The 26856-nt window shown below is 40.3% G+C and overlaps 1 protein-coding gene across 4 annotated transcripts; it reads left to right on the top strand.

The window, feature by feature from the left end:
- The first annotated feature begins 3128 nt into the window (after positions 1–3128).
- On the top strand, positions 3129–26856 carry svip (small VCP interacting protein). Of its 4 annotated transcripts, XM_064335705.1 has the most exons (6): positions 3129–3582; positions 5548–5595; positions 18440–18490; positions 22186–22256; positions 24493–24606; positions 25583–25609. In XM_064335705.1, the coding sequence occupies exons 1-5, from the start codon at positions 3565–3567 to the stop codon at positions 24572–24574; spliced, it is 270 nt and encodes an 89-aa protein (XP_064191775.1). In that variant the 5' UTR covers positions 3129–3564; the 3' UTR covers positions 24575–24606; positions 25583–25609. The 4 variants fall into 4 exon arrangements, with proteins under 4 accessions (XP_064191775.1, XP_064191777.1, XP_064191776.1 ...); XM_064335707.1 differs by lacking the exon at positions 22186–22256 and having other exon boundaries at positions 3160–3582; positions 25583–26856; XM_064335706.1 differs by lacking the exons at positions 3129–3582; positions 5548–5595 and adding an exon at positions 15707–16324.

The following is a 26856-nucleotide window of genomic DNA, read 5'->3' as shown; positions in this document are numbered from 1 at the left end:
AGACCAACGGAGGTGACACCGGGCAGCACTATGGACAGGGCTGCAGCAGAGGGAAGGTAGGTGGAATTTTCCACTCTGCAGCACACCTGAAGCTGCTTGACGGATTGGCTGCCACCGCCCACCTGAAGCTGCTTGCACTGATGAGCATGCAGGCTTTTTAGACCAGCACAAACACAGGAGTGGCAGATTTGCTGGGGCTTCCTACTGAGCTACGCTTGGCGACTCTCTACACCTGAACCTGAGACGGTAAGCGGCCGTGGGCCAAATCTCTTAAAGTGGATGCATAATTGTGAGGAACTGGAAAGTGTGAAGACTGACTCAAGTGCAACTGTAATTCAAGTGAGGAACTGGAAAGTGTAAAGAATAACTCAGTGCGACTGTGATTCAAGTGGACCGTGTGACAGGGGGAAAAGACAGGAACCGCTCAGAACTTGAGCTGGGGAAAGGATTGGAGTGCTACCTCACTTGGGAGGGAGGCCTTCTCCCCTACACACCTTGAGGACTGGAGGATCACCAGCCGGCGCCCGGAGCAAGTTCTCCATCTAGCCACATACAAACAATTACTACGTATGTACGTCCTGCAACTCCCCAATAAAACATTACATTTAAAATCATGATTCACTCATAATTATAACTACTAGTACTGAACACGAGAAAAACACACGAGTGCAATTGATTTCACACGTTACTTAACCATACACATTCATAATGAGTATTTTATAGCGACTGTTATATATACCGTTCGATAAGGAAAATAAGCTCGCTCATGGTCACTCCATTTACTTCGCACTATACTCTGTGATCATGTCAACCTTCATCTACATGCCCATTCTGCTAAAAACATATTGCTTCAACTACCCAATTTCATAATTTCATCCTAATTTCTCTCGCACTGTTGTTATTTTCTCATAAGCAAAGCCTGCTGGGACATATGCGTCTGCTCCTATTCTCCGCTATCAACTTTTCTGGTTCTAGCTTAGCAAAACAGCGAAGAGGATTCCCACCTGCAGATAAGCCTATCAAAATGCCTTATAAACCTTACAAACACTAAAAGTGCATCTCCACGAAATAACAGACGGAGCAGGACAGAAAGGTACACAAGTTGCGACCTAGGGAGCTCTAATTCTACAGACTTGCTGATTCTTTTGTCAATCAAGGCTCGTTTGATGGCCGTCAAATCCGTGAGTACATTCACTGGCCATATTTCACCTGCGCTTATGATGCGTTTACGCCACCGCACCCTTTGTCACAGCCACTGTTTTACATACATAGCAAACCGAAACTGCTACACGGTACACGTCACTTCGCATTTCTCACTCTCATAATAAAAAGCTTTGCAAAAAGAAATGATCTCATCAAAAACACGTTTTCAATGTACAAAAATGCCAAGTTACTCACACGTACAAGACATACACCGTCTATAACTCATTCATTCAGACAGTCAAAATCCAGGCCTGCCATTAAAAGTATTGATATCAAAATGACACCAAGTTAAGGTACTACAAACAATATAGGCTATCTTGCCTCACCGAAATTAAATAAGATGTATTCCAGAGCAATGCTACCCAATATTTCCTCAATTCTTTCAAGTCAAAAAAAAACAAAAAAAAAAAACACGTAATGGAAATCAAAACAAGCACAACTAGAAACTCTTAAACTCAGAAGCGCTGCAGTTACAGGGAACAGAAACAGTACAGGCAGAACACAAACAGGGCAGAACACAGGCAGGTCCAAACGCAGGCACGAAGAACACAGGCAGACGGAACACAAGGCAGGCAGAACACAAGCAGGCAGATACATATACGCAGACGGAAACACAAGCAGGAATGCCTGTAGAAACACAGGCAGAAACAAAGTCAAACACAAGGAACCAGAACCTGCATCAACTAGACAAAGGACTTAAATAGACTCAGAACCAACAAGACACAGGAGGGCACAATTAACAATCAAACCAGGACAGGGTGGGAACAACGAGACACAAGCAGAAACAATAATAAAATAATTGAAAGCAATAACACAATTAACCAACAAGGGAACGAGCAGGACACAAAACAGAAGTGCCGCCATCTGGCGGCCCAACAAGGAAAAACAGAGACAGAAACACAGAACCATGACAATATTTGGATAAACAGAAAAAACTAAATGTAATTCCCCATCTTTTAGATAAGACAACATCACTATGTGAAGCCAGTTTTAAAAACACAAATGTCCTTTTTTTGAACAATGAAAAATACAGAATCAGTGCATGTGTAGATAAATTATATACATTGTATACAGCTAGAGAGAGAGAACTTTGTGATGAAGTAAGATTGAGTGTTCTAAAAGAGAAAAGAAAATTTCAACAGCCAGATGAATGATGGAACAAAAAGAAAATAAAAGAAAGTGCTTATAACTTTCAGAAAGCACCAATTAAAAGTGACACAATGTTTTCACTAAATGAGGAGTCTCCAAAAAAAAAAAACAATCAAAACAATCAAAAAAACAATCGGCTTTAATTACAGTTCCAATTTTCCATCTGATTTTGGCAAGAGTGGGACATCTGGTGCAGTTGCATTTGTAAAAACTTAATGGAATGCATTGCTTCCAGAGCAAAAAAATCATTTCAAAAAAATTTCTAAAGGAAAACACATCGACTATTGACAACCGGCTCAACTTTGTGGAACTAAAGGGCCCTTTTTTGTGATCACATCAGTTTATCACACATTCCTTCATGGCGAGCTGTGTGTTGATGGTAAACTCAGGGGGGTGGGGGGGGGGGATCAGCAGAATTTAGTGAATAGTTTATGGCTCAAGGGCCATGGCAAAAAGAGACACACTCTGACGCATTTAAAAAGCAAATTCACATTTATTTGAAATAACTTAATTATACCAAATACAAGACAAACATGGAGTGTGAAATTCAGCATTATCAGTAGTGTAGGTGAGTGGATGTATGAAAGGTATGGTGAAGCAATGTTGTATGGTGTAAAACCAAAAACACAGCCAACACTGAAACAGAAACCAAACAGTGAGCAGAGAGCTCTTCCCCAAACTGGAGACCGGCATCTAATTTCTCTGGGAGCCCTGCACACAGGTGCTCCCAATTGCACCAACGACCCTCTGCTCTGCACTTCAGGCACCTGTGAACAATACCACAATGAGCAGCACGAGCAACAGAGTAGGGGGTCCTCATAGTGTTCAGGCTAAATTAAATCCCTGTGTAGAAAAAAATTATAAAATACACATTGATGTTTTTTTCCCCTTCCAGTTCCAGTTGTGACAAGCCGTTGTTAATGCTAATGTCAGAAAATTGAAGCACTGAGGCATTGAAGCTTCAGTGGATGTGTACTAGTGTTTATATGTAAGCACATCCCTTTTGTTTTGTTCACATTGGTGTTAATGTAGAAGCGCACCTGTTGGCCTGATTTGTATAGCCATCATGTGTGGAGGAGGAGGTCGGGGTGGAGGTGTGGGGGGTGGCTGCAGTGGGGTGGAGGGTATCTGTGGCTGAGGCAGAGAAGGCAATAGTGGTGTCGTGTGCCAAAGACACTGCTGCCTCTAGGCAACCCCCCCCCTGCGCTTTCCATGGAGGTTACCTCACAGGTAAGTGAGTCTCTGTGCGAACCACCTACAGTGTTGTTACCTAGACCTATGCGTTCAGGTGAAAAGTGAAAGTCTTCTAGCTGACATAGGACTCAGGCAGACTGCATCCAGGTAAAAATCTGACCTACAGTTGAAGTCTAAATTTTACATACACCTTAGCCAAATACATTTAAACTCAGTTTTTCACAATTCCTGACATTTAATCCTAGTAAACATTCCCTGTCTTAGGTCAGTTAGGATCACAACTTTATTTTAAGAATGTGAAATGTCAGAATAATAGTAGAGAGAAAGATTTATTTCAGCTTTTATTTCTTTCATCACATACCCAGTGGGTCAGAAGTTTACATGCACTCTGTTAGTATTTGGTAGCATTGTCTTTAAATTGTTTAACTTGGGTCAAACATTTTGGGTAGACTTCCACAAGGTTCTCACAATAAGTTTCTGGAATTTTGGCCCATTCCTCCTGACAGAACTGGTGTAACTGAGTCAGGTTTGTAGGCCTCCTTGCTCGCACACTTTTTCAGTTCTGCCCACAAATTTTCAATTGGATTGAGGTCAGGACTTTGTGATGGCCACTCCAATACCTTGACTTTGTTGTCCTTAAGCCATTTTGCCACAACTTTGGAAGTATGCTTTGGGTCATTGCCCATTTTGAAGAGCCATTTGTGACCAAGCTTTAACTTCCTGGCTGATGTCTTGAGATATTGCTTCAATATATCCACATAATTTTCCTTCATCATGATGCCATCTATGTTATGAAGTGCACCAGTCCCTCCTGCAGCAAAGCACCCCCACAACATGATGCTGCCACCCCCGTGCTTCACGGTTGGGATGGTGTTCTTCGGCTTGCAAGCCTCACCCTTTTTCCTCCAAACATAACGATGGTCATTATGGCCAAACCGTTCAATTTTTGTTACATCAGGCCAGAGGACATTTCTCCAGAAAGTAAGATCTTTGTCCCCATGTGCAGTTGCAAACTATAGTCTGGCTTTTTTATGGCGGTTTTGGAGTAATGGCTTCTTTCTTGTTGAGCAGCCTTTCAGGTTATGTCGATATAGGACTCATTTTACTGTGGATATAGATACTTTTGTACCTGTTCCCTCCAGCATCTTCACAAGATCCTTTTCTGTTGTTCTGGGATTGATTTGCACTTTTCGCACCAAAGCACGTTCATCTCTAGGAGACAGAACGCGTCTCCTGCCTGAGCGGTATGATGGCTGCATGGTCCCATGGTGCTTATACTTTTGTACAATTGTTTGTACAGATGAATGTGGTACCTTCAGGCATTTGGCAATTGCTCCCAATGATGAACCAGACTTGTGGAGGTCCACAATTTTCTTTCTGAGGTCTTGGCTGATTTCTTTTGATTTCCCCATGATGTCAAGCAAACAGAGTTTGAAGGTAGGCCTTAAAATACATCCACAGGTACACCTCCAGTTGACTCAAATAATGTCAATTAGCCTATCAGAAGTTTCTAAAGCCATGACATCATTTTCTGGAATTTTCCAAGCTGTTTAAAGGCACACACTAATTTGACTATGTAAACTTCTGACCCACTGCGATTGTGATATGGAGAATTATAAGTGAAATAATCTGTCTGTAAACAATTATTGGAAAAATTACTTGGGTCATGCTCAAAGCAGATGTTCTAACTGACTTGCCAACGCTATAGTTTGCTAAAATGAAATCTGTGGAGTGGTTAAAAATGAGTTTTAATGACTTCAACCTAAGTGCATGTAAACTTCCGACTTCAACTGCATATAGGAGCTTAAATCAGGGGCCTCTTGCATTTACCATGAAGAGAGTTCTGTACTGTATGTGCACTGCCTGGTTTACATGAATGCAAATTTCCGTTACCTGTGTGTGTGTGTGTGTGTGTGTGACAAGACAAAATAAATAAAAGCATTTCGCTTTTCAGCTGCGGCGTACTCCGGCTCGGGCTCTCACTCTCTCTCTCTGTCGTAGGGGATCCTCGGTCTCAGACATCCTGGATTGATTCGTAATATCATCCAGGTGTGTGCCTACTTAACCAGTAAGCGTTGTCCTCTAATTGCCCTGAATTCCTCCCGCAAACCGAGCCCTGCCACATACAAGTAATTGCTTACAATAAAAACTGAAATAAAGTATGAGGGTCTTACCTGAAATAATGCTATGATCCTGGCGATCCAGGAGTTTTTCATTCTTGCAGTAAAATCAACTGAAAAATGAAAGCTTCATTTTTTTGTCAAACTAGTGGGGGGGGGGGTTAAACAATGTGTAAAAACTGCCTTCACCTCCTAATAAAATTACATTTACATACGTACCCTTCAAATGTGCACATCAGAATGACTCTACTGCTCCTGGCTTTATCCTCAGATGAGGTCCTTTCATCAGTATTTGGTCTGGTGCTATCACACACACTTTCTGAAGGATGCACAGACTGGGTTGATCAGGCCCAGAATGAACTGTATGGCTCTGTCCAGGTCTTCAAACACCAATCTCTCCTCTTTCACTGACCATGTAGTGATGGTCATGCTGTCTGTGAAAGTTCATGTCAGTGGTTGCCACACGATGGATCTTGTCTTGTGCCTTCTGCTTAGTCTTTCAGCAGAGTCTACAAGGACGTAAACGACAGCTATGATGAATACTGTGCACCCTATAACCATGCCACTCCCAGCCACTGGTTGTACAGTCATATACTATAACCCTCATCCTGAACTATTCTAAATGACTATTTATTAATTGATTAATTTTTATTGCTATTATTTTTTTAAATATAATTTTCCAAAATACTTTTTATTATGGTTTGGGTTTATCAAGATTATATTATTTCTACTAATTATTTTTATTAGATTAATTTTTATTTTTTATTTTAATTAGTTTTTTTTTTAAAAATGATTTCAGGATCCGGGTAACTGTATATGACTATACTACAAAACAGTAGAGGCTGGGGGTGTGCAGTAACAGGGTGCTTAGTGTCCATCATAGCTGCTGTCTACATCCTTGTGAACTGTACTGAAAGACCAAGCAGAGGGCCCAAGACAAAATCCAAGGTGTAACAACCACTGACATGAACCTTCACAGCGAGCATGACCATCACTATACAGTCAGTGAAAGAGGAAAGATGGGTGTCTGAAGACCTGAACAGATCCAGTGCCTAAGCAAGAGTACGCTTCAGACCCAGCAATTCAATGAGACTGGTACTGAAGAGAGGAAAGGCAGATGACAATCACTCAGTTCAAAGTGGATGGAGAGCAGGCTCCAGCACAAACAGAGAAGCCTGTCAGAAACCTGAGGAGGTGGTTCAACTGCTTATCCTGTGACACAATGACTGTGAAAAGGACAAGACATCACTCAAATGACTAGATGCAGAAAGTGGAGAAAGGTGTTGTACCTGAGACCCAAGGCCTGGTGCTGTCAGTCTTCTCCAAGCTTGTTTAGCCCCTTCCGGAGTACAAAGTCCTTCCATTCTCAATGCGAGACCCAGGGCTGGGAGGAGGCGAAGGCTATGGTCTGGGAGAGGTTAACAGCAGCCATGATCTGTCCAACACTGCGAGTCCCTCTTATGGCACCTGCTCCTCTCAAGGCATGTAACTATAGGGAAGTAACATACATGGTAATTGGACTGCCTTTATATAGCACTTTTATCCAAAGCTCTTTACAATTGATGCCTCTCATTCACCCATTCTCACACACACACTCGCACACCAATGGTGAAAGGCTGCCATGCAACATACCAATCAACTCATTGGAAGCAATTAGGGGTTAGCTGTCATGCTTAGGGACCCTTCGACACGCCCAGGGCGGGGGATCGAACTGGCAACCCTCCGACTGCCAGTCAACCGCTCTTACCTCCTGAGCTAAAAGTGGCCAGTTTTGCAAAGCACTGGAGAGTAGTTTTATTTACAAAACGGTGCAAAAAGGAGAATGAAAAAAAAATACCAGGATGAGCCCCAGCCAAAACAACAAACAAAACCAGGACCATTTTAAAATAAAATAAAACTTAACTAATCTGCCACAAAAGAAAAATATATGATCAAAACCCCACTCATTAAACCAACATAAACAAGTGAAATGCGACATAAATCAAAATAGCTCATGCACCCCTATGCACAAAAAATAAAAACTAGACCAGGCACAAACTCACACAACACAAGTCAATGGCAAAGATGGCCGACAGGCTCCAAGGTGTCAGTCAGTGGGCAGATACCTGTTGACTCACCGAGAATGGGAAGTGAACAAAATGGAGGCCGTCAAAGAACCTACAGTCTGGACGGTAGCAGAAGCTGAAAACCTGTTTGCATAGGAGGAGGACGTGTGTTTGTTGGCACGCACGAAGCAAATTCAAAACTGTGGTGTTCACAGAAACTGTTGCAAGCTTAATCAATCAAACAAAGAAATTGAGCTGTTTCTAGTACTATGCAATCTGAGGATGAAGTTGGGGGGAGTTGGGAAAGTAGGGGAAAAACAGGAAAAGGAAAACTAAAACTACTCGTAATTCATCTCAGGAGTCAGACGAAGGGGGAGAGCAGGTAAAGATAATGAGAATGGACAGCAGCCAGTCATGAGAGTTGAAAGTGATCTTTAAATTGAAGGAAGGGCAGTCAGGGTTTAGCTCATTCAACCTTATTCGGCTCACTAGTGCATTGAAGGAAGAGCTGGGTGAAATTCTAAATGCAAGGATTCCGGCAGATGGAAAGCTGCTTGTTTTCTGTAAGTCTGCTGCTCAATTGGCCAAAGCTGTTTCTCTGGATGCGATAAGGACGAGGTGAGTGGAAGGATTTGTCCCAGGGAGTAGGGCTGGTATGAAAGGAGTGATCTATGGGGTCTCGCTTGAAATATCTATGGAGGAACTGGTCAAGGGCATTGATGGTGCAAAGGTTGCTGAGGTGTGTCGAATAAGAGTTTTTCGGGATGGAGCTAAACGTGAGTCAACTGTTGTCGTGTTAACTTTGTAGGAAGAAGCTCCTCCAGAGTGAGTCTTCCTAGGATGTTTGTCCTTTAAAGTTCATCCACATAGGAGGCCACCCTTGAGGTGTTTTAAGTGCCAGAAGAATGGCCATATTACAGCTTCTTGCCGTGGAACTAGAAGGTGCGGTAATTGTTGGGGTGAGCATGAGATTTTTCATTGTAAGGAAAAGGAGATTAAGTGTGGTAGTTGTGGTGGAGGGCATATTGCTGGAAGTTGTGAGTGTGAGCAATACAAGCAGGCAATGAGGGTGCAGCAGTATAGGGAGATAAATAAAGGGGTGTCTTATGCTGAGGCTGTTAAAAAGATGGCAAAATGGGGTGAGGCAGATGAGGTGAAAAGGAGAGAAGGGGAGGGCCCCTCTCAAGTAACCTGTGTAACAGAGGAGTCAGTAGTGGTAAGTAGGTTTAACTTCCTGGCTTTTATTGTTGAAGTGCTGTGTGAGGTAATGCAGACCAAGAAAAATTCAGATGTGGTGAGAAGTGTGGTGCAGGCTGCTGAGAGGATCCTTGGGATTGGAGGGATTGAGCCATCTGTCCTTCATAATCATGTGTTTTCAAAAGACAGAAGGGCAAAAAATAACACGGATCAAATGGTAGATGGTGATGATATTTAGGTTTTTAAAAAAATGTTTTTTATCTTCCAGTCTAGTGGAATGCCAGGAGTTTGGTAGCGAATGTGCAGGAGTTAAAGAAGTTTGTGGATGCTTTTAAAGAAAAACCGGAGTTAATTTGTGTACAAGAGACATAGCTGAAACCTACTCTGAATTTTGTAATACCGGGATTTGTTTGTTTACGGAAAGATCGTAATTCTTCTGGGGGAGGATGTGCAGTGTTTGTAAGAGAAGGAGTTCAGTATAGGAGAGTAAATATAATATCAGAGCTTGAGTGTGTGGTGGTAGAAGTATGGAGCTCATCAGGAAGATTGTCAGTGACACATTTTTATAACCCTTGTCTCCAGTTAAGTATGGAGAAGTTAGATGGAATAATGGGTCAAGTGCAGCCCCCAGTGGAGTGGGCAGGAGATTTTAATGCACACAGTCCTTTATGGGGCAGCAAAAATAAAGATAGGAATGGTGTGTTAATATAAGATCTTTTGGAAAAATACTTGCTTGTGATGTTGAATGACGGAAGGCCAACAAGATTTCAGGTTGGTAATGGGAGTCTGTCATGTATAGATTTAACTTTTGCATCGGCTGAGTTAGCTAGGTGTGAGGATTGGGATCTTTTGGAGCATTACACCATGGGGAGTAATCATTTTCCCATTTTAAGTCAGTTTGGTAGAGTTTTGCAGTTGGAGAAGAAAAGCACTGTGAGAGGATTTAACTTTCAAAAAGCGAACTGGGGTAAATTTAGAGAACAACTATCGGCAGATTTGGGAGATGTCATGAGTGAGGGTAGTGTAGAAGAATGGAGTAAGTCCTTCTGTTCTGTAGTGAGAAGAGCGGCTGAAAAATCAATTCAAGTCAAGGGGAACAGGAAAGAGAGGAAAATAGTGCCATGGTGGAATAAGGCTTGTGATGAGGCAGTGCGGGCTCGTAACAGAGCGTATAGGCAGCTTAGAAAGAGTCTGAAAAAGCAAAAGGGACGATTACTAGAATTAACCTGTTATTTTACCCTGACAAAAAGTGCGGAAGGTGATCTCCAGTTTGCTTTTACTGTATCACCAATGTAAATTACGCAGAACTACCGCATACCTCACATAACTGTATCAAACGTTTTAAGTCAATTACAACGGGCTAACAAAGAAAATCCTGAAGAAAATATTCAGCAACCGAATTAAACTGTTTGAATGTTTTGGTACGTAATATGCTGTCCCAGCACAAATGCTTAACATTTTATAAAACGAATACTAAAGCAAGAAAAGAACAGAAGAGCGCACATGTTATAATTCCAAGACGTTGGCAGGCTATAACCAAAAGTAGGCTACTGTGCCGCATAACATACAAGTTTGATTTCAAATTATTATGAAAATAAATTGGTTTGCGGCTGCAGATTTTAAAAAATGGCGGTTGAAATAAAACACTGCGAGTAGTTGACCAATCAGAAATTTTCAGCGCTTGCGCCCCACCCCAAAAGTTCCGGTACTTTTGGAAAGTACTACCCCCCGAGCAGGGACTTTTTTGGGGGTAAAATAAAGTCCCCGGAACGTTATTTAGACCCTAGTTCCTGCGGTCGAAACGCACCGAGTTCCTCAAAAGGTTCCTAGTTCCGGGGTAAAGTTCCTGCGGTGGAAACGCGGCTTAAGAGGCTGTGAGCAGAGGCTAGGAAGGTTATAAAAGGGGCTAAGAAAGAGAGCTGGCACAGGTTTTGTGGCACTATAGGTACAGAAACAACTGTTAAGCAAGTTTGGGGTATGATTCATTGCATGGCTGGGCTTAACAGGGGTCTGCCTATTCCAGTTTTGGTAAAAGGAAATAAAGAAGCTGTAAGCAACAGGGAGAAGGCTGAGCTATTAATCAGGTCTTTTCAGAGAGTGCATTGATGGCACTGGGGAGAGGTGAGGGGGGAATAGCTAGAATAGACATAGTTGGGGAGATTTTAATGATGGTTTTTAAATTGGAGAGGCAGGGATGTAGTGTGGGGTTTTTATGGGTGCCAGCGCATGTTGGGGTTGAGGGCAATGTGGTGGCGGACAGGGTAGCTAAGGCAAGTTTAGGTAGGGATAGTTTAGATGTGCAGGTGCCATTTGGCAGGATAGAGTGCCGCAGAATCATCAGCGAGAGACTGAATCTTTAATGGCAGCAAGAGTGGGATGCAGACAGCAGAAGGAGAAAGCTATATAACGTCCAACCATCTGTTAAACCTGGTAATAGAGTGAATATGTCTCAGAAAGATGAAATCAAATTGACAAGGCTAAGGCAGGGGCATTGCGGTTTAGCAAATGGGTTGGTGCTAGTGGGGAAAAACAGAGACGGCAATTGTGAGAACTGTGGAGGCCTGGAGTCTGTACAACATGTCTTGATGCATTGTCCGATCTATGCTGGGGAAAGGAGGGTTTTATATATAGAGTTAAGCAAATTGGGAATTAAAATGTTTTCCCTTAGATCATTGCTGGGCAACAGGGTCGTTCAAAAAGAGGGAGCTAGGGAAGTAATACACTTCCTTAAAACTACAGGTCTCTATCGCAAGATATAGGCCTCAGATTGCGTAAGGAGCAATGACATTTCTACACCAGTGGGAGGCAGCAATGCACTAAACAATGCCTAGTCTGCCGGAAAAAGAAGAAGAAGGAGAAGAAGAACCTACAGTCTGGTATGTTTTTGGCAGATGCTATTAGCACCCAGGTGTCAGTAGCCAACAATGCTATTTGCACCCCGGGTGGAATAGCCAATGTGGCTATTTACACCCGGGTGTATATAGCATGGCAGAGACAAGCACCCAGGTGTCCATAGTCAACAATGCTATTTGCACCCCGGGTGGAATAGCCAATGTGGCTATTTACACCCGGGTGTATATTGCGTGGCAGAGGCAAGCACCCAGGTGTCCGTAGCCAACAATGCTATTTGCACCTGGGCAAACATTAGATACTGTATGTGTATATGTACTGTATGGATATTTTAGAAACAGCACCCTGATCCTGAGTCCTGATCTGCTGCACCGCGTAAAGGACAAAGGTGAGGGCGTGTTTCCATGAGGCCAGACCAAGTCTGACAGTCTCTGCCACCCAGTAGCAGGCATCAGGGACCGCCACATGGACTCACATTAACTCCGATCCCGAGTCGTAGCTTGCTGTGCTTCAGAACCGGGACTTACAAACTTGTTAACATAACCTGTAAGTGGCTAAAGCCACAGCTTGTTGTGCTTATACATACAGAATGCACAGATATTGCACAGTACAGTGAGCACCATAATTCATTGGACAGTGACACATTTTATGTTATTTTGGTTCTGTACTCTAGCACTTTGAGTTTGAAAGGATACAATGACAATGAGGTTGAAGTGCAGACTGTCAGCTTTAATTTGAGGGTATTTTCATACATATCGGATGAACCGTTTATGTTACAGCCACAATGTGAAAATAAAAGTTAATTTATATTTTATGCTAAATTTATACTTTATTATTTCTAGTTATTGTATAAGACATAGGTAATGTATAAAATGTACAAAAACAAATTCATATATATTGAATGATGATTATTGATGCTCCCTTTAATATAATGAGTGACATCATGTGTATAGGAGTCATGTGCAGGTTAGTCTGGCAGAGAGTTGTGTTAGGCACGGGAGCACATCGTTTTTCTACCGTGTGACACGATGTGATTCAAACTTTATAATTTCAGTAAACTTCTTTAAACTAGATTACATCTCCTGTCATTCGTGTCAGACTAAAGTTACTGTGCCTACAGCTTGTTTGTGGCTTATCTTGAAATCAAGACGGAATGCCACTACAGTTTAGAAATTATAGAACCTTTTGTACATAGCCCCCCCCATTTTTGGGCATCAAAAAATATTGGACAGTTTAACATAGTTTAACATAATGTAGAATAAAGTATCCCTTGCATGCAATGGCTGCTTGAAGTCTGCGACGCATAAACATCACCAGACGCTGGGTGATGCTCTGCCAGGCCTGTACTGCAGCCATCTTCAGTTCCTGTTTGTTTCGGGGACTTTTTGCCTTCAGTCTCCTCTTCAGCATGTAAAATGCATGTTCAATTGGATTCAGATCCGGTGATTGACTCGGCCAGTCAAGGATTTTCAATTTTTTGGCCGTCAAAAACCCCTTCGTTGCTCTAGCAATATGTTTCGGGTCATTGTCTTGTTGTATGATGAAGCGCCATCCAATGAGTTTGGAGGCATTTGGTTTTATCTGAGCAGATAAAATATTTCTGTATACTTCAGAATTAATTGTTCTACTTCTGTCTGCAGTCACATAATCGATGAAGACAAGTGAGCCCGTTCCACTGGCAGCCATACAGGCCCAAGCCATAACACCCCCTCCACCATGTTTCACGGATGAGGTGGTATGCTTTGGATCATGGGCATTCCTTTTTTTTCTCCACACTTTCCTCTTTCCATCACTCTGGTACATATTAATCTTTGTCTCATCTGTCTACAAGACTTTGTTCCAAAACTCTTGGGGCTCTTTTAGATGCTTTTTTAGCAAACTGTAATCTCGCCTTTCTGTTCTTCAGGCTTATCAGTGGTTTGCATCTTGTAGTGTACTCTCTGTAGTCCTGCTGGTGTAGCCTTCTACATATGGTAGACTTTGACACATCTACACCTGCATCCAGGAGAGTGTTTTTGATCTGTTGGGCTGTTGTAAGGGGGGTTTTCTTCACCATAGAGAGTATTCTCCGGTCATCCACTACAGTGGTCTTCCTCAGTCTACCGGATCTTTTGACATAATTGAGTTCACCAGTTGTTTTTTTCTTGTTAATGATGAACCAAACTGTTGACTTGGGCATGCCCAGGGTTTTTGCAATGTTCCTGATCGACTGATTTTCATTTCTGAGCCTTATGACGGCCAGCTTAATTTGCATTGACACTGCTGTCTTCCTCATGTTGTCACACCCCAACAACAATCTCAAAAGGCAATTGCAAAGTCTAGAATCAAGACTAGACATCAACAGCTCTCTTGTATATTCACTAACGACACAAATGAATACACCTGCCTCATCAAACACATCTGTGAAGCCAATTCAACAAATACTTGTAGTACCTTAAAATGGGGGGACAATGTACAAAAGGTGCTGTCATTTCTAAATGGTTCATCCGATATGGATGAAAATACCCTCAAATTAAAGCTAACCGTCTCATCTCATCTCATCTCATCGTCATTGTATCCTTCCAAACTCAGAGTGCTAGAGTACAGAACCAAAATAACAAAAAATGTGTCACTGTGCTCACTGTATATACACACAGATCTATTTTATTGTATCTATTATTCCTATTTAATCTTATTCTTTACTTACTTTTTTGATGTATAGGTATTTATGCAAATGTCTTTCTTTGATATTAACTACATTCCCTTGTGTTGGACGATTTTAATTTGAATTATACAAACAGCGAGAAAACATAGCGTTGTTGGAAAGGGTATATTTTTTGTTTAATTTACCCAACCATTTATATTTGTATCCCACTTTGGCGCCTTCAGCCGTTGAGGCACGTAGCTATCGACTAACGTCATGAAGTGACGTGAAACCATGCATGCAACACAGTGTTTGTGGAGCCGGGGAGCGGGGGGTGAGGGGGCTGGGTGTAAATAGCCGAATAGCTGCCGTGTGACTATTCTCACCCGGGTGCGACTATTCTCACCCGGGTGCAAATAGATACTCCGTATGTTTTTAACAAGTTAATGTAGTAAATAAAAATCAACTGATTAAGGCTGTACTTGTCTGCAGACCATGTACTGACTGCAAGTCTAATATAACCTTTTTATTCATTAGAGTGCAATTGTGGTTAGCACATAAAAACAATTATTTCTTTTTTCAAAAGGTTTTTCTTCCTTCACAGTAAAATGTTCAGTGGTAAATCAGCTCCCCTATTGGGCTTCCAGTAACAGCGGTTAATGTAATCAAAACAGTTAGTGTAATAACTTTGTCCTTTATAATGTACTAACTGAATGGGTAACGCAATGAGCCAGTACTGAACTAACAGTGCATAGCAATGCATGGCCGGGCTACACTAAAACACCAGCAACAATTACTAGGAACATGATTTCACAGAAATGACTACATAATGTTACAGGTATGGGTCTGTACAGTAAATGCATGCCCCCTTTTATTTGGTAACAATTTTTAGTTTTGGCAGGAATCTGGTAAAACAATATGCCAGTACTTAACTGACAGTGTAGAGAAATGCACGGCCGGGCTACACTAAAACACCAGCAACAATTGCTGGGAACATGATTTCACGGAAATGACTACATAATGTTATAGGTATGGGTCTGTAGAGTAAATGTAGCCTATACCCCCTTTCATTTGGTAACAATATTTAGTTTTGGCAGTAATCTGGTAAAAAATGAGCCAGTACTGAACTGAGAGTGTATAGAAATGCATGGGTGGGCTACACTTAAACACCGGCAACAATTGCCGGGAACGTGATTTTCCAGAAAGGACTGCGTAATGTTAAAGGTATGGGTTTAAATATAAGTATATAATGTGTAAAACTACAAAATCGCAATTAATAAATCATTGCATTTACAGAGCTTTTAGTTTGAAATCCTCTAACCGGAAGTCTCCAACAATTGCCAGCTTCACGGAGCAAACGCTGACAGCCAGATAGCTTGAAGAAGTGCATTTTTCCCCCTATTTTGAATGCACAGATGTCGCGAAAATTTAAGAGGTTAGGCTAGTAACTGGATACTATTTAGCCGACAATCTAGCAAAAAATATCAGCAAGCTACCCTACTGATGTCACGTTATTAGTTTTATATTTGGGTACCTAGCAACCTAGCTTAAACTGTTGTAGCTCACTAAAAGGAGCGTCACCTGTTAGCTCGCTACTTAGCTTGCTAAAGACAAGTAACGACATATGCTGTCATTTTAGCAGCCTAATATTAGCTTGGTCGTTCTATCTAGCTAGTTGGTAACGGTAGTCTGCAAGATGTATTCGTAGGCTGTATCGATAGCTAGATAGCTGTTTGTACCCGTCTTGCACAGCCAGATTGTTTTTAAAAGCAGTCCAAAAACAGTTTGGTTAGTAGCGACGTAACTAGGTATCGATATAGCAGAAACAAATCCACAGGACATTTTCTAAACCCTGTTGCAGTATTTTTAAATATCCAAGTATGGGAATGTGCTTTCCCTGCCTTGGTGGAGCTGCTGATGACGTAGTTGTGACGCCGGATCCTGTAAGTTTTTTTTAACCAGTAGCTAAATATTACAAACTGCATATTGCCGCTTTATGTATGGAATAGTATGTTACACATTGTTTTTTATTTGCCACATATTATGTATATGTGTAGGCTATCTGTATCTAACGACTCACTTACGATTGAGGCACTAAGAATATGGAACCAATAGGCTCACCCAGTGTATACGACCTGTCAGAAACAGGAGTGGAAACAGGAGAGCCAAGAAATATTTTTGTCCAGAAATTGCGGGTGGGGTGTTGGGGCAGGGGGCACGCTGCAGTTTGAAAATCACCTCTAAAGTAACCCCCAAAAGTTAATAAAAATGACTTGATGTTCATCTTGATGATGTCGGAAAAAACAAAGAAAGATATGGCTAATAAAACTTCAGTCTTGATTTCAAGTTCCAAGATGACTAATGTACATCATTTTTACATTTGATTGTATAATAATTAAACTGCAATGCAAAAGTTTTAATAGGGATGCATTTTCAGAAGGCATTGTAAAGTTACTAAGACATTAAACGAAATATAAGCAAATAAATAGAAAACTGCTTTGAAAGAATGGACAAAAAACACACAGCATGACTGTAAAACTAATATAAAATTCTTCACTAATGGCCAATAGAACTACATTTGAATGGCACGTCTTCCTTTTGCTTCAGGTGGCAGTTGAATGCAAACATAGCCTCTTTGTTGAAGTTCTACATTTTCAACTAGGTAATGTAGCCTACAAGTTAGTGGTTACCCTCACATTACATTTGAAAATGCCATGAAAACATTTATTTATGCTATGATTATGTAAATCTTACCATTGTAAAACCCACTTGCAAATTACATTTTTACCTGCAAAGAAACCTTCCTTAATAGTGTTCACCTTTGCATGGCCAGGAACTCTGATGGTACACTTTCCTGATTGCTTGGGTGGCTATAGGCCTACTGTGGCAGTACTTATATTTTCATTTCTTTCTTTGCTTTAACGATAGCCTATTTCTCTTATTTCTTACATTTTTGTCTATGCCTTTTAATTTCCTCATTTTACAAATTCTTGTCCTCAAATGTGAAGAACTGTGTGTTGCATTTTATGTATGAAACAAATGAAAAAATAAAGTTTATTTTTAGAACTATATTTTATATAATTCTAAAATAAGGTGCGAAGAAGCGGAGCTCAATTCAGTTGTCTGTATCACTTTTAGAGCTCGCTTCACTCCGAGTTGGCAATGTGCTCGTATTAATATTCAGGACAACCAAAAAAAAAAATTTCCAGAAATGAACATAAATTAAATGATTAAAATATAAGATTAACCTTAGAGAAAACAAATAAAATTAATTGTGAGCTTGCCCCGTCTTGTCTGTCATCGCGCAATGAATGGTGGGATATTAGGTCTGTTCTAGTTGGGCAAGGATGCATAGGACGCAGACCAAGGGGCCAGCTTTCGGTTCTCAACCTCAGCACCGGATGTAATGTTTCCCTCTGCTGATATCTATGATTTTTGCTCAAGAAGCAAGTTTCCCCATTGGGCTCTATTCATTTTTGACAGCAAAAATAAAATGCTTCCACTCAAATATTGATGTTAACTCTGCATTGTATTAGGAAGAAAAATCACTCATTATTTTTCCGAGGTAAAATATTTTTTTCCTGCCACACAGACAAAGATATTAATTTTTGATTTATTATTTATTTTAGCCAATGTCTGTGGTATCCTCGTGTACACGTGATTTAGGCACGTGATCAAGAACACAACTGAGCATGTATGTTGAGCGAAAAAACGGTACTTCCTGGTTCTCATGTGCTCCCCATAGGTTTCTATTGGCATCACTGTCTCTACATATTGTATACTTTAAGATGCAGACTCAATATTTGAGGGGAATCAAGACCACTTCCCGGGACATTAAACCGTTCTTGCTTCAATGTGTTCTTGCTTTTGGAACAGGACTGAGGCCGTTAAATATGATGTCACACAAATTCACAAGACTGCAAGAACGCACACAGACATTGAGAAACACCCTAGGTGTTCTTCCTGAGTATCTTCATGTGAATAAATACTGGCTCCTGAAGTTGCTGAACACACTCTCTTTCCATGATACTATATTTACTGTTTTGTCTGTTTTCCAGGACACAAAAAGAAGACAATTAGCAGAGGCAGCTGAGAAGAGACAAAAGGAGGTAACCTTATACAGTCGTATATGTGCCCATTTCGGTGTCATATTTTAGTTCAAGACCATTCATACACACACACACACACACATCCACAGTAACTTGAAGAATTTGGAATATGTGTGCTTGATATCTATGTAATAGTTGCAGCATACCTGGCAGTCAACTTTTGTGGTTAATGAAATCTATGTATTTATGTGTATGATGTAGCAGTAGAGGAGCAAATTCACTATGGGCCCGAGGGCAACCGGCTCATGCTCCTGCAGAGTGATGCAGTAGAGCGGGTGAATGTCATATTTTGGTGAGCACAGTGTCTGGGTTTTGCTTAGTTCTAGCACAATGGAAGCAGCAAAGACAGAAAAAAGACATTTTTTCTGGGAATTTTAACCTTGTTGAGTTCATATTACTTGGGCTGTTTGTGCCTTGAATTGAAATATAAGGCTGTTTTCTTACCTGTGAAGAGAAAGGCAAATTAAAAACTGTACGAACTGGTACAGGTTTGTTCTGTAAAAAATACAAGGCTCTCTGTCCGTTGAGGCTGTATAAAGCCACAGGTGTCTAATAAAGCAGAACAGTTGCTCTGCAGTAAGAGGCAAATCTCATTGACTAAACCCCCCTCGCCCCCACCCAGATGATGCTAAAAAAAAATAATGCACTGGGTTGCTGGCACAGGCTCATCACACACTGAAACCCCCTATATCTACTGTTTCTTTATTGAATGGGGGCAGGGGGTTCCCATTTCCTTCCCTTACCTATTTTAGTCATGGCCCATTTCCAATCCTAGTAGGACAGATCTACCACATCCAATCGCAGAAGGCAGAGACTAGCACTAGCCTCCTGATGTGCTAGTGATGTACACATGGCTGCCTCCAAGTTTCATCTTGTCACTTTGATGTGAACAGGTCGATTTTAGAATGTAGCCAACCTCGAGTTTTGCAAAGGGTTGCTAGTTGCAGCTCATTTCAAATCTTTGATCTGAACTAGTCTTTAAAATGCATGGAATGTAAAACAGTTTTCATGGAAAAAGAATACTTAATTTAAAACAATGTGTTCAGCCCATCCACCATGGTTCGGTGCACACCATAAACACACATGACATCCAAGCTATCAATAGCAATAAAAATCTCCTGGATGAATTAATTATTATATAAAGTCGCATTTTGTGGACAAAATAACAATCGGGGAGCTACAGATTATTCTTTTGAAAACCTATAATTCTATGCTACATTAAGGTGAACTTTTGTTGCACATATGTGTTTTCATTTTGAACCACATTCGTACTGTGGTAAACTAGAAACTTGATGGGGGTGTCGGCGATTAGTGGGCATTGCTTACGGAAATAAGTAACAATATACAAAAAATCTTTTTGGGTGGGGGCAAATCTATTTTTATGGGCTTCCCAAATAAAGTTAATTTATGGTAGGCACTGGTCTATAATGACTGCTGTTTTCCTGTTCCTAGCAACCTGTAGGCCTACTTATATCTTCAGCATGTAAGGGATAATGTATAGTGAGCAAGTCAATTGTTTCAAAATAAGCCCTGATAGGGTGGTGCGACACAGAAAGGTCTTAATAACCTTGAAGGGGCTTATTTTTAAACAGCTGACTTGCTCATTGTACATTATGCTGCTTATACCACGACTAACTGGAAAATAAATTGTGTATGAGCCACAAAACCATATTAAAATGGATTTTATCGTGTATATCTGTACATTTCTAGCATCCACCAAAAATAGTTCCAACAAAGGACTTCCTGACAATGGCATTCAGTGACCTTGCAACCACAAACAAGCTAGCTAACATTTTTATTTGGCAGGCCAGAGGGAGTCACGTACGTGTAGTAACTTGGCTATTCATAAAAATTAAACCGGATATTTTCACTCTCAGTGAGTAAAGGTGGGGCGCTTTTGCATCAGGAGGGCAGAGGGAGTGGTATTTTTAAAGCTTGTTACTGGGCTGTTAACGTTGTCTGGTGCTGCAGGTTTCTTTATTTTGGTTTCAATGCATTTCTTTCATTTCTCTTGAACCTTACCTTTCTCACCAAACTGCTGTGTTGGGTGAGTACTGAGTACTGTAGGTGTTTGCAAGTATGCAGACAGGTGTAATGCTGGCTCATGTCCTTCCCAGCCTTCCAACACTATTTAATAACCGACATTGCTTGTGTTACTCACTGTGCATTGTTTGTTATTCAATATATCAAACTGTGGAAAGTGCTGGTTCATCCCAAGTCTTATAGACATAAACTGGCAACAGAATAGGCCTTGGGCTGTAGCAGTTCGTACACTAGCATAAAACGACCGTACCATTTGTTTCAGGTCTTCTGTTCCATAGCTGCCAAATTATTTTGGCATGCTTTTTTTCACCAGCCAGTCATTTAAAACACCCATGGCCCATACCATACTCTCCTTGGTGTTCAGTTCATGCTGGTCTTCTTAAATCCTATCCTTATTGTGCAGGTCTTTGTGCCTTTTGTTATTTGCTCATGTTCATTGCATTTCAATCATAAATATTCTTTTTAATTTTTTTTCTAATATTATTTTCAATATTTTTGGAGAAAAAAACAAAAACTTTGATACCTGGGCAGAAGCTGAACTTTATGTGAACTTTAAGTTTTCTTTTTAGGAGGCACATAAAGTTCAGCTTCTGCCCAGGTATCAAAGTTAAAAAAAAAAAAAAAATGTATTATTGAAACTAATATTAAAAAAAAAAGATTTATGATTTGGTTAATATTTTAAGTGATGTAGTAATGGATTCTAGCACCAGGTGTCACCATGGAGTCATCACAAGAGTGTGCATTTTGAATGGTGTACTTGGCTACGCAAAGTGTGGACGAATATAATCAAGGATGAAAGAAAAAATGACGGCTCATTGCCCAGTCAGAATTGACTGTTCAACAAACCATGGTATAACAACATTGAAATCCAGGAAGTTTCTTCTTACAGAATATGGTTTTTGTAATATTGCCTTTCTTGGACATACTGCATTAGCTAGGAACCGTGAGAATGATTAAATCTGACACCTTTCACTAGGAAAAGAATGTTTTATCCAGAAATTCTGCTCTTTTAAATTTTCTGAATGTCTTGTTTGTATTTTATGTTAATTTAATGTGGTAACTTTGTTTATGCTACTGTCTCAGCCGAGGCTCAGTTGTAAAAGGGATGTCAATCTCAATGTGACTTCCCTGGTAAAATAAAGGGTTAATAAAAAAATAATAGGAAAAAACTACATTTTCATCATTAAACCTGCATGGATTTTAAGATTTATGCTCTGTTTACACCAGTCTTGTGTTTGTATTGTTTGATTTGCTCCTATGCCTACTGAGAAACAACCACCTACCTGTAACTTGTTGGGTGGCATATCTGACATGCCTATACAGTTTTTGATGAATGGACCTCATCATCTATTCCTATAAAATTTGATTTTGCAGAATTTAATTTGTACATTATAATTCCTATTGGCATCCTGTCTCTTCTTGCAGTGAGGAACCTATATCAGCGATGGATATATTTAGTGCTTTAACCTGTAACACCTCTGGGCCATGGTTACTGGGTGGAATTTGGCACCTGTTCATGGTTCCCTTTTGGCTTATGTAGAATGGTTGTGTTTCCTTTACATACATCTCGGTAAATCTATTGGGCTCCCCCACACTTCATGTGGAAGTTCTTAGCACACATACAATTTCTGGCCCCCTATATTTTCCTGTAGAGACTACCCAGGCGATTCCCAGTGACCATGTTGTCACATCACAGATCACATCAGGCCCCCAGACAGTCCCGGTGAGTACGTAAATAAGGAAATCCACCATGGATCCAGTTTGGCTCACATTGCACTCCTCAGCACAGCGTTTGATAAACAAACCCACTCTTCTGCAGTCTTTTGCTCACAGCCATCACCTCTTGTTAAGGCTCCTCGGTAACACAAGGGTCGATTTTTGTTATTTTTCCCACCAGCCTGACCGAACACAGTGCCTCACAATGCTTCTCTTGCCCACTAGACTCCCACTAGAACCTTAGTTTCAATAAATACCGTCTGCATGTAACCCACTCATGGCTTCCTATTGTACCAAACTAAACCCATAACTCCTCACTCCTCTGTGGCTGTCAGTCTCCCTGCTTGTGTTTCTGTGGTCTTATGACATGCTCATATGTCAGTTAAATAGGCTATACAGACATTCATGGCTATTTCACTTTGAAGTGGCAACCATAAGAAATATAACTGGTGAGAAATCAAGTTTCAAGCAAGTGTGATATTTGAATTGATTATATATAGGGATTAAGATACTGGGTTTGTGATCAAGGATACTATCCTATAGGTATTGAATTGCTGCAGGTATGCCTGACAAGAACTTTATTACTATATAATTGGACTATATAATATAATCCAAATATTTAATTGGAAACATAGCACTACAGTACATAAATTGCAATTAGGGTTGGGTATCATTTGGATTTTATAACAGAATAATGACATGGTAAGGTGCCTGAGTGTGAGGCGCTACTAGCACTAGCTGAATCCGGGGTATTATGACTGGGACTGGGGACATCGAAATGTTTACACCATGTTGAAGGTTTACACCATGCTGCAGTAAATGTTTTGACATACTTCCTCACTTACACAAAATTAATTGGCCCCAGTGATGACATTTTGCTGTATTTGTATTGCTACTTTCTCTAGTGAGACGTTAGACTATGTACTCTGGTCAGCCATACTGTAAACAACCATCTACATGCTGAAGTGATGCACAATGTAACCAAGGATATGGAAATTAGAGCAGCAGGAGGTCCTGGCAGTTCATTTAAAGTTTTTTATAGACTTTATTAATGTTCAATGCATTTCACTCTTTTTGCGTATGCAACTGAAAATACTTACATATAATAACATATTTGATGAGCAAATTCGAAGCAGGTCTCTTGATGAATTCCTGGTTCTTGGAAATTTGGAACCCATTCTCGATGCCCAACCCTAACAAAGGAAGCAGATAACACTTGTTTTCCCATTTACAAATGCTTTAGGTAAATGGAATACAATAAATAATAATGTGTTTAAATAAAATAACTGCGTTGGTAACATGGCACATTCAAACAAATAATAGTCTCATGTTGAACTCAAGCTACATCAGAGTACGAGCTAACTGATAACAGGATATTTAAAAAATCTTCTGAATGGCTACGCCATACAAATATAGATAGCAAGGCAACAGATATATTGAGAGTAAATGATACTCATGATGCACAAGTACCGATGGGAAGATACTACAAAGAAACTGCAATATGTATTTTTCCTTCCATAAAGTTCCTCCTACATTACCCTAATCACTCTGCTATCACGAAAAAGTGATTACTGTTTAGTTAACGCACAGACCAAACAGCTGTCTGAACCTACAGTGCCGTGAAAAAGTATTAGGCCCCGTCCTGATTTCCTCTCTTATTGCATATTTGTCACTGAATTGTTTCATATATTGAGACAAAATGTAATATTTGACAAAGGGAAACTGAATAAACACAACATTACAATTTTTTAAAATTATTGGATAAAGACAAAATGCACAGTGGCCTTTTAATAAGGGTATGAACGCATTTGCTTCAGCAGACCTAGCTCGGAAAATCGAATTTCCTCATCTAAGGGGACTTTTTCAAGTCCCCTTAATCCTGTTGATTATTTTTCCCCACTGTGTCAAAAATGAATATTCATGACATATAATTCCTGTTTATAGCATCATCAAAACCTACTGTTCTTCTTTGAGGAAACAGTTATTTAAGGGATGCTGACCTGGTGATTTGCTGAGTCTCCATCAACACCATTGTCTGTTTTGTCTTTACCCACTCAATGTATTTTATTTCTTTTAACAAGTTATTAAAATTTACAGAATTGATAGAATCCACAGATTAGCAATTTTATTCAGTCCCCCCATGAAGATGGTTTAAGATAGAACCTGAAGCATTTGGTTGTGCTGTACAGTCTCGTATCCAAAATGGCCCCTCAGTTGATTGGTGAAATGGCGATTATTTCCAGACAACCCACCGAGGAATCAAAAAACCAGAGGCAGTGGAGAGGAAGAAGAAAAAACAGGAGGAGATGGAAAAGCAGGCCATGATGACCACACCCACAGGGGGTGGGGGACTGAGGGTGAGATTTTGGACTGGTCTATCTGATCACTGTTCCAACAGATGTGTCTGCTGCTGTGGTTCTCAAGGTCTGGGATAGTTTTTCAAGTAACTTTGAAATATTTAGGCTTGGAATTGTAAAGAATTTACATTACTACCTAATGGACCCTAATGAAGTGGGTTTTATTTCCAGAAGAAAAAAATCATAATGCATTAGGCACTTAAAGACTGAATGTAATTAGTTCCTTCAGGCACTCCTCATTCATTAATCTTTGCTGTTCTGAGTTGCACCTGCTCTGAAAATTAAACTGAAGGTACCAAGGTTCTGTGTTTTCTGTCTTTAATCGGATAAAGTACAAATTATTGAGAGATTATTGAGATACCTCCCGGGGAATGACGAGAATTGTCATTATTTCCCTCATTCCCTAGATGTGTGAGGTGCTAATACTAACATTAGTTTACAAGATTTCCTGAACCCCCAGTACTGAATTTGTCAGCTGTGTATAAAATAATTAAATATGGTAAATGGACTGCATTTATATAGCGCTTATCTATATATTTATATATCCAAAGCGCGTTACAATTGCTGCCTCTCATTCACCCATTCACACACACACTCACATGCCAACGGCAAAAGGCTGCCATGCCAAGGCGCCAATTAGGGGAGCAATTACGGGTTAGTTGTTTTGCTCAGGGACACTTTGACACTCCTAGGGTGGGGGATCGAACCGGCAACCCTCCGACTGCCAGTCAACCACTCTTACCTCCTGAGCTATGTCACCCCTGGGTATTAGAATCAGACAGACTGATTAAACTTAGAATTGATATAAGCAGTTACTTTTACATTCAACCTTACATTCAAGAAAACCTTGAATGACTATATTGGAAGACCTTTGCCAATCCGATGGAGTCCCTTTGCCAGTCTTGCCATTTGTTTACAATAAAAGTTAATGAGTTTTCTCCACTAGCTGACTTGGTTTTCCTCTTTCTCATTTCAGTGGCAAGTGGGCTAAAGCTGAAGAGGGGTAACAAGGTCAACCAACTTGGACAGTGTTACCAGTTGACTTGAGAAGCTCTTTGATTTGTTATTGAAGTTACCAAGAGTCATTTGTGTAGGATCTAGGAACAGATGTGCCAGGCTTCGCACTGCAGGATTGACCCTGCCTAGCTTCCTGATTCGCCAGAGCGCTTTGCAAGACACGCTCAATGGATGATGCCAACTATAGAATGCTAATGGGTCATTGGAACAGCATGAGCATACACGCAGGACATTCACACACTACAGAACTCATCAGAAGGGCCTCAGTTTTCCACACAATTTAAAGAAGTATAACACAGTGAAGATTTACCCATAGCCATGTACTGTAATGTACCGTATCAGATTTTAATTTGAAACCATACCTTTAGCTTTTCTTTCAAAATTGCAACTTTTTTACCTTTATGCTTTTTCTGATTTGTATTTTTCTTAATGGCTTTTTGAAACTTAATATTTAAGACTTCTGTGTTTTTGATTTAATGAGAGAATATATAGCCATGCTAAAATTGCTAGGTCTACACAGAGCAAGCACAATGAGTGTCATATTTTTTATAGATTGATGTGAATATTCACCTTTTGTATAAAACCAAACTGATATTCTGAAACATGATCTTTTCTATGATGATCATAAACACTGAATGGACTATTTTTATAGAATCCTCAGGTGTCACAGATCATTTATTGTGTTAATTAGAGGAAGGAATCTGAAGCTTTGAGGAACTTTATGAAATAAGACTATGTTTATGTTTGAAATATTTTGTTTCTTTATGGTGAGATCACAACCTTGATATGACCTTGCCACCTGGTTTCATTTGATTTTAAATCTTTGCTTGACATGGTTGTTTGAGACTTTACTCCCCTCTCTTGATGTTGACTTGCTGATAATTGTACACTAATGAAGTATGTATACTGAGCTGTTGTGAAGTCCACTGTCACTGTTCTGAGACAAGAGTAATAAATTGGCTTAAATTAATATTTATGGCTGAATTAAAATAAATCTGCTGTGTGTGGCATGGAGTTTTGTGCACTGTATGTGATCAAGTTTTGTCTGTACAGATCTGTGTTTCACTGCCTGAGCTGTGTTTACATTAATTGTTTCTCACCCCCTTACCTTGTTATTCAAATGCACATGCAACTTAGAGGGTGAGGAGGGGGCTTAGTCTTTGTCTTTTGTCTGTGTCGGGCAAGTGTATTGTTAGTATAATAGTGGCATATTAATAAACTTTTGTTAAGGTG

This window comes from Anguilla rostrata, chromosome 5 (assembly GCF_018555375.3).
Source record: "Anguilla rostrata isolate EN2019 chromosome 5, ASM1855537v3, whole genome shotgun sequence".
NCBI lineage: Eukaryota > Metazoa > Chordata > Actinopteri > Anguilliformes > Anguillidae > Anguilla > Anguilla rostrata.
This window is presented reverse-complemented; position numbering and strand designations above follow the sequence as displayed.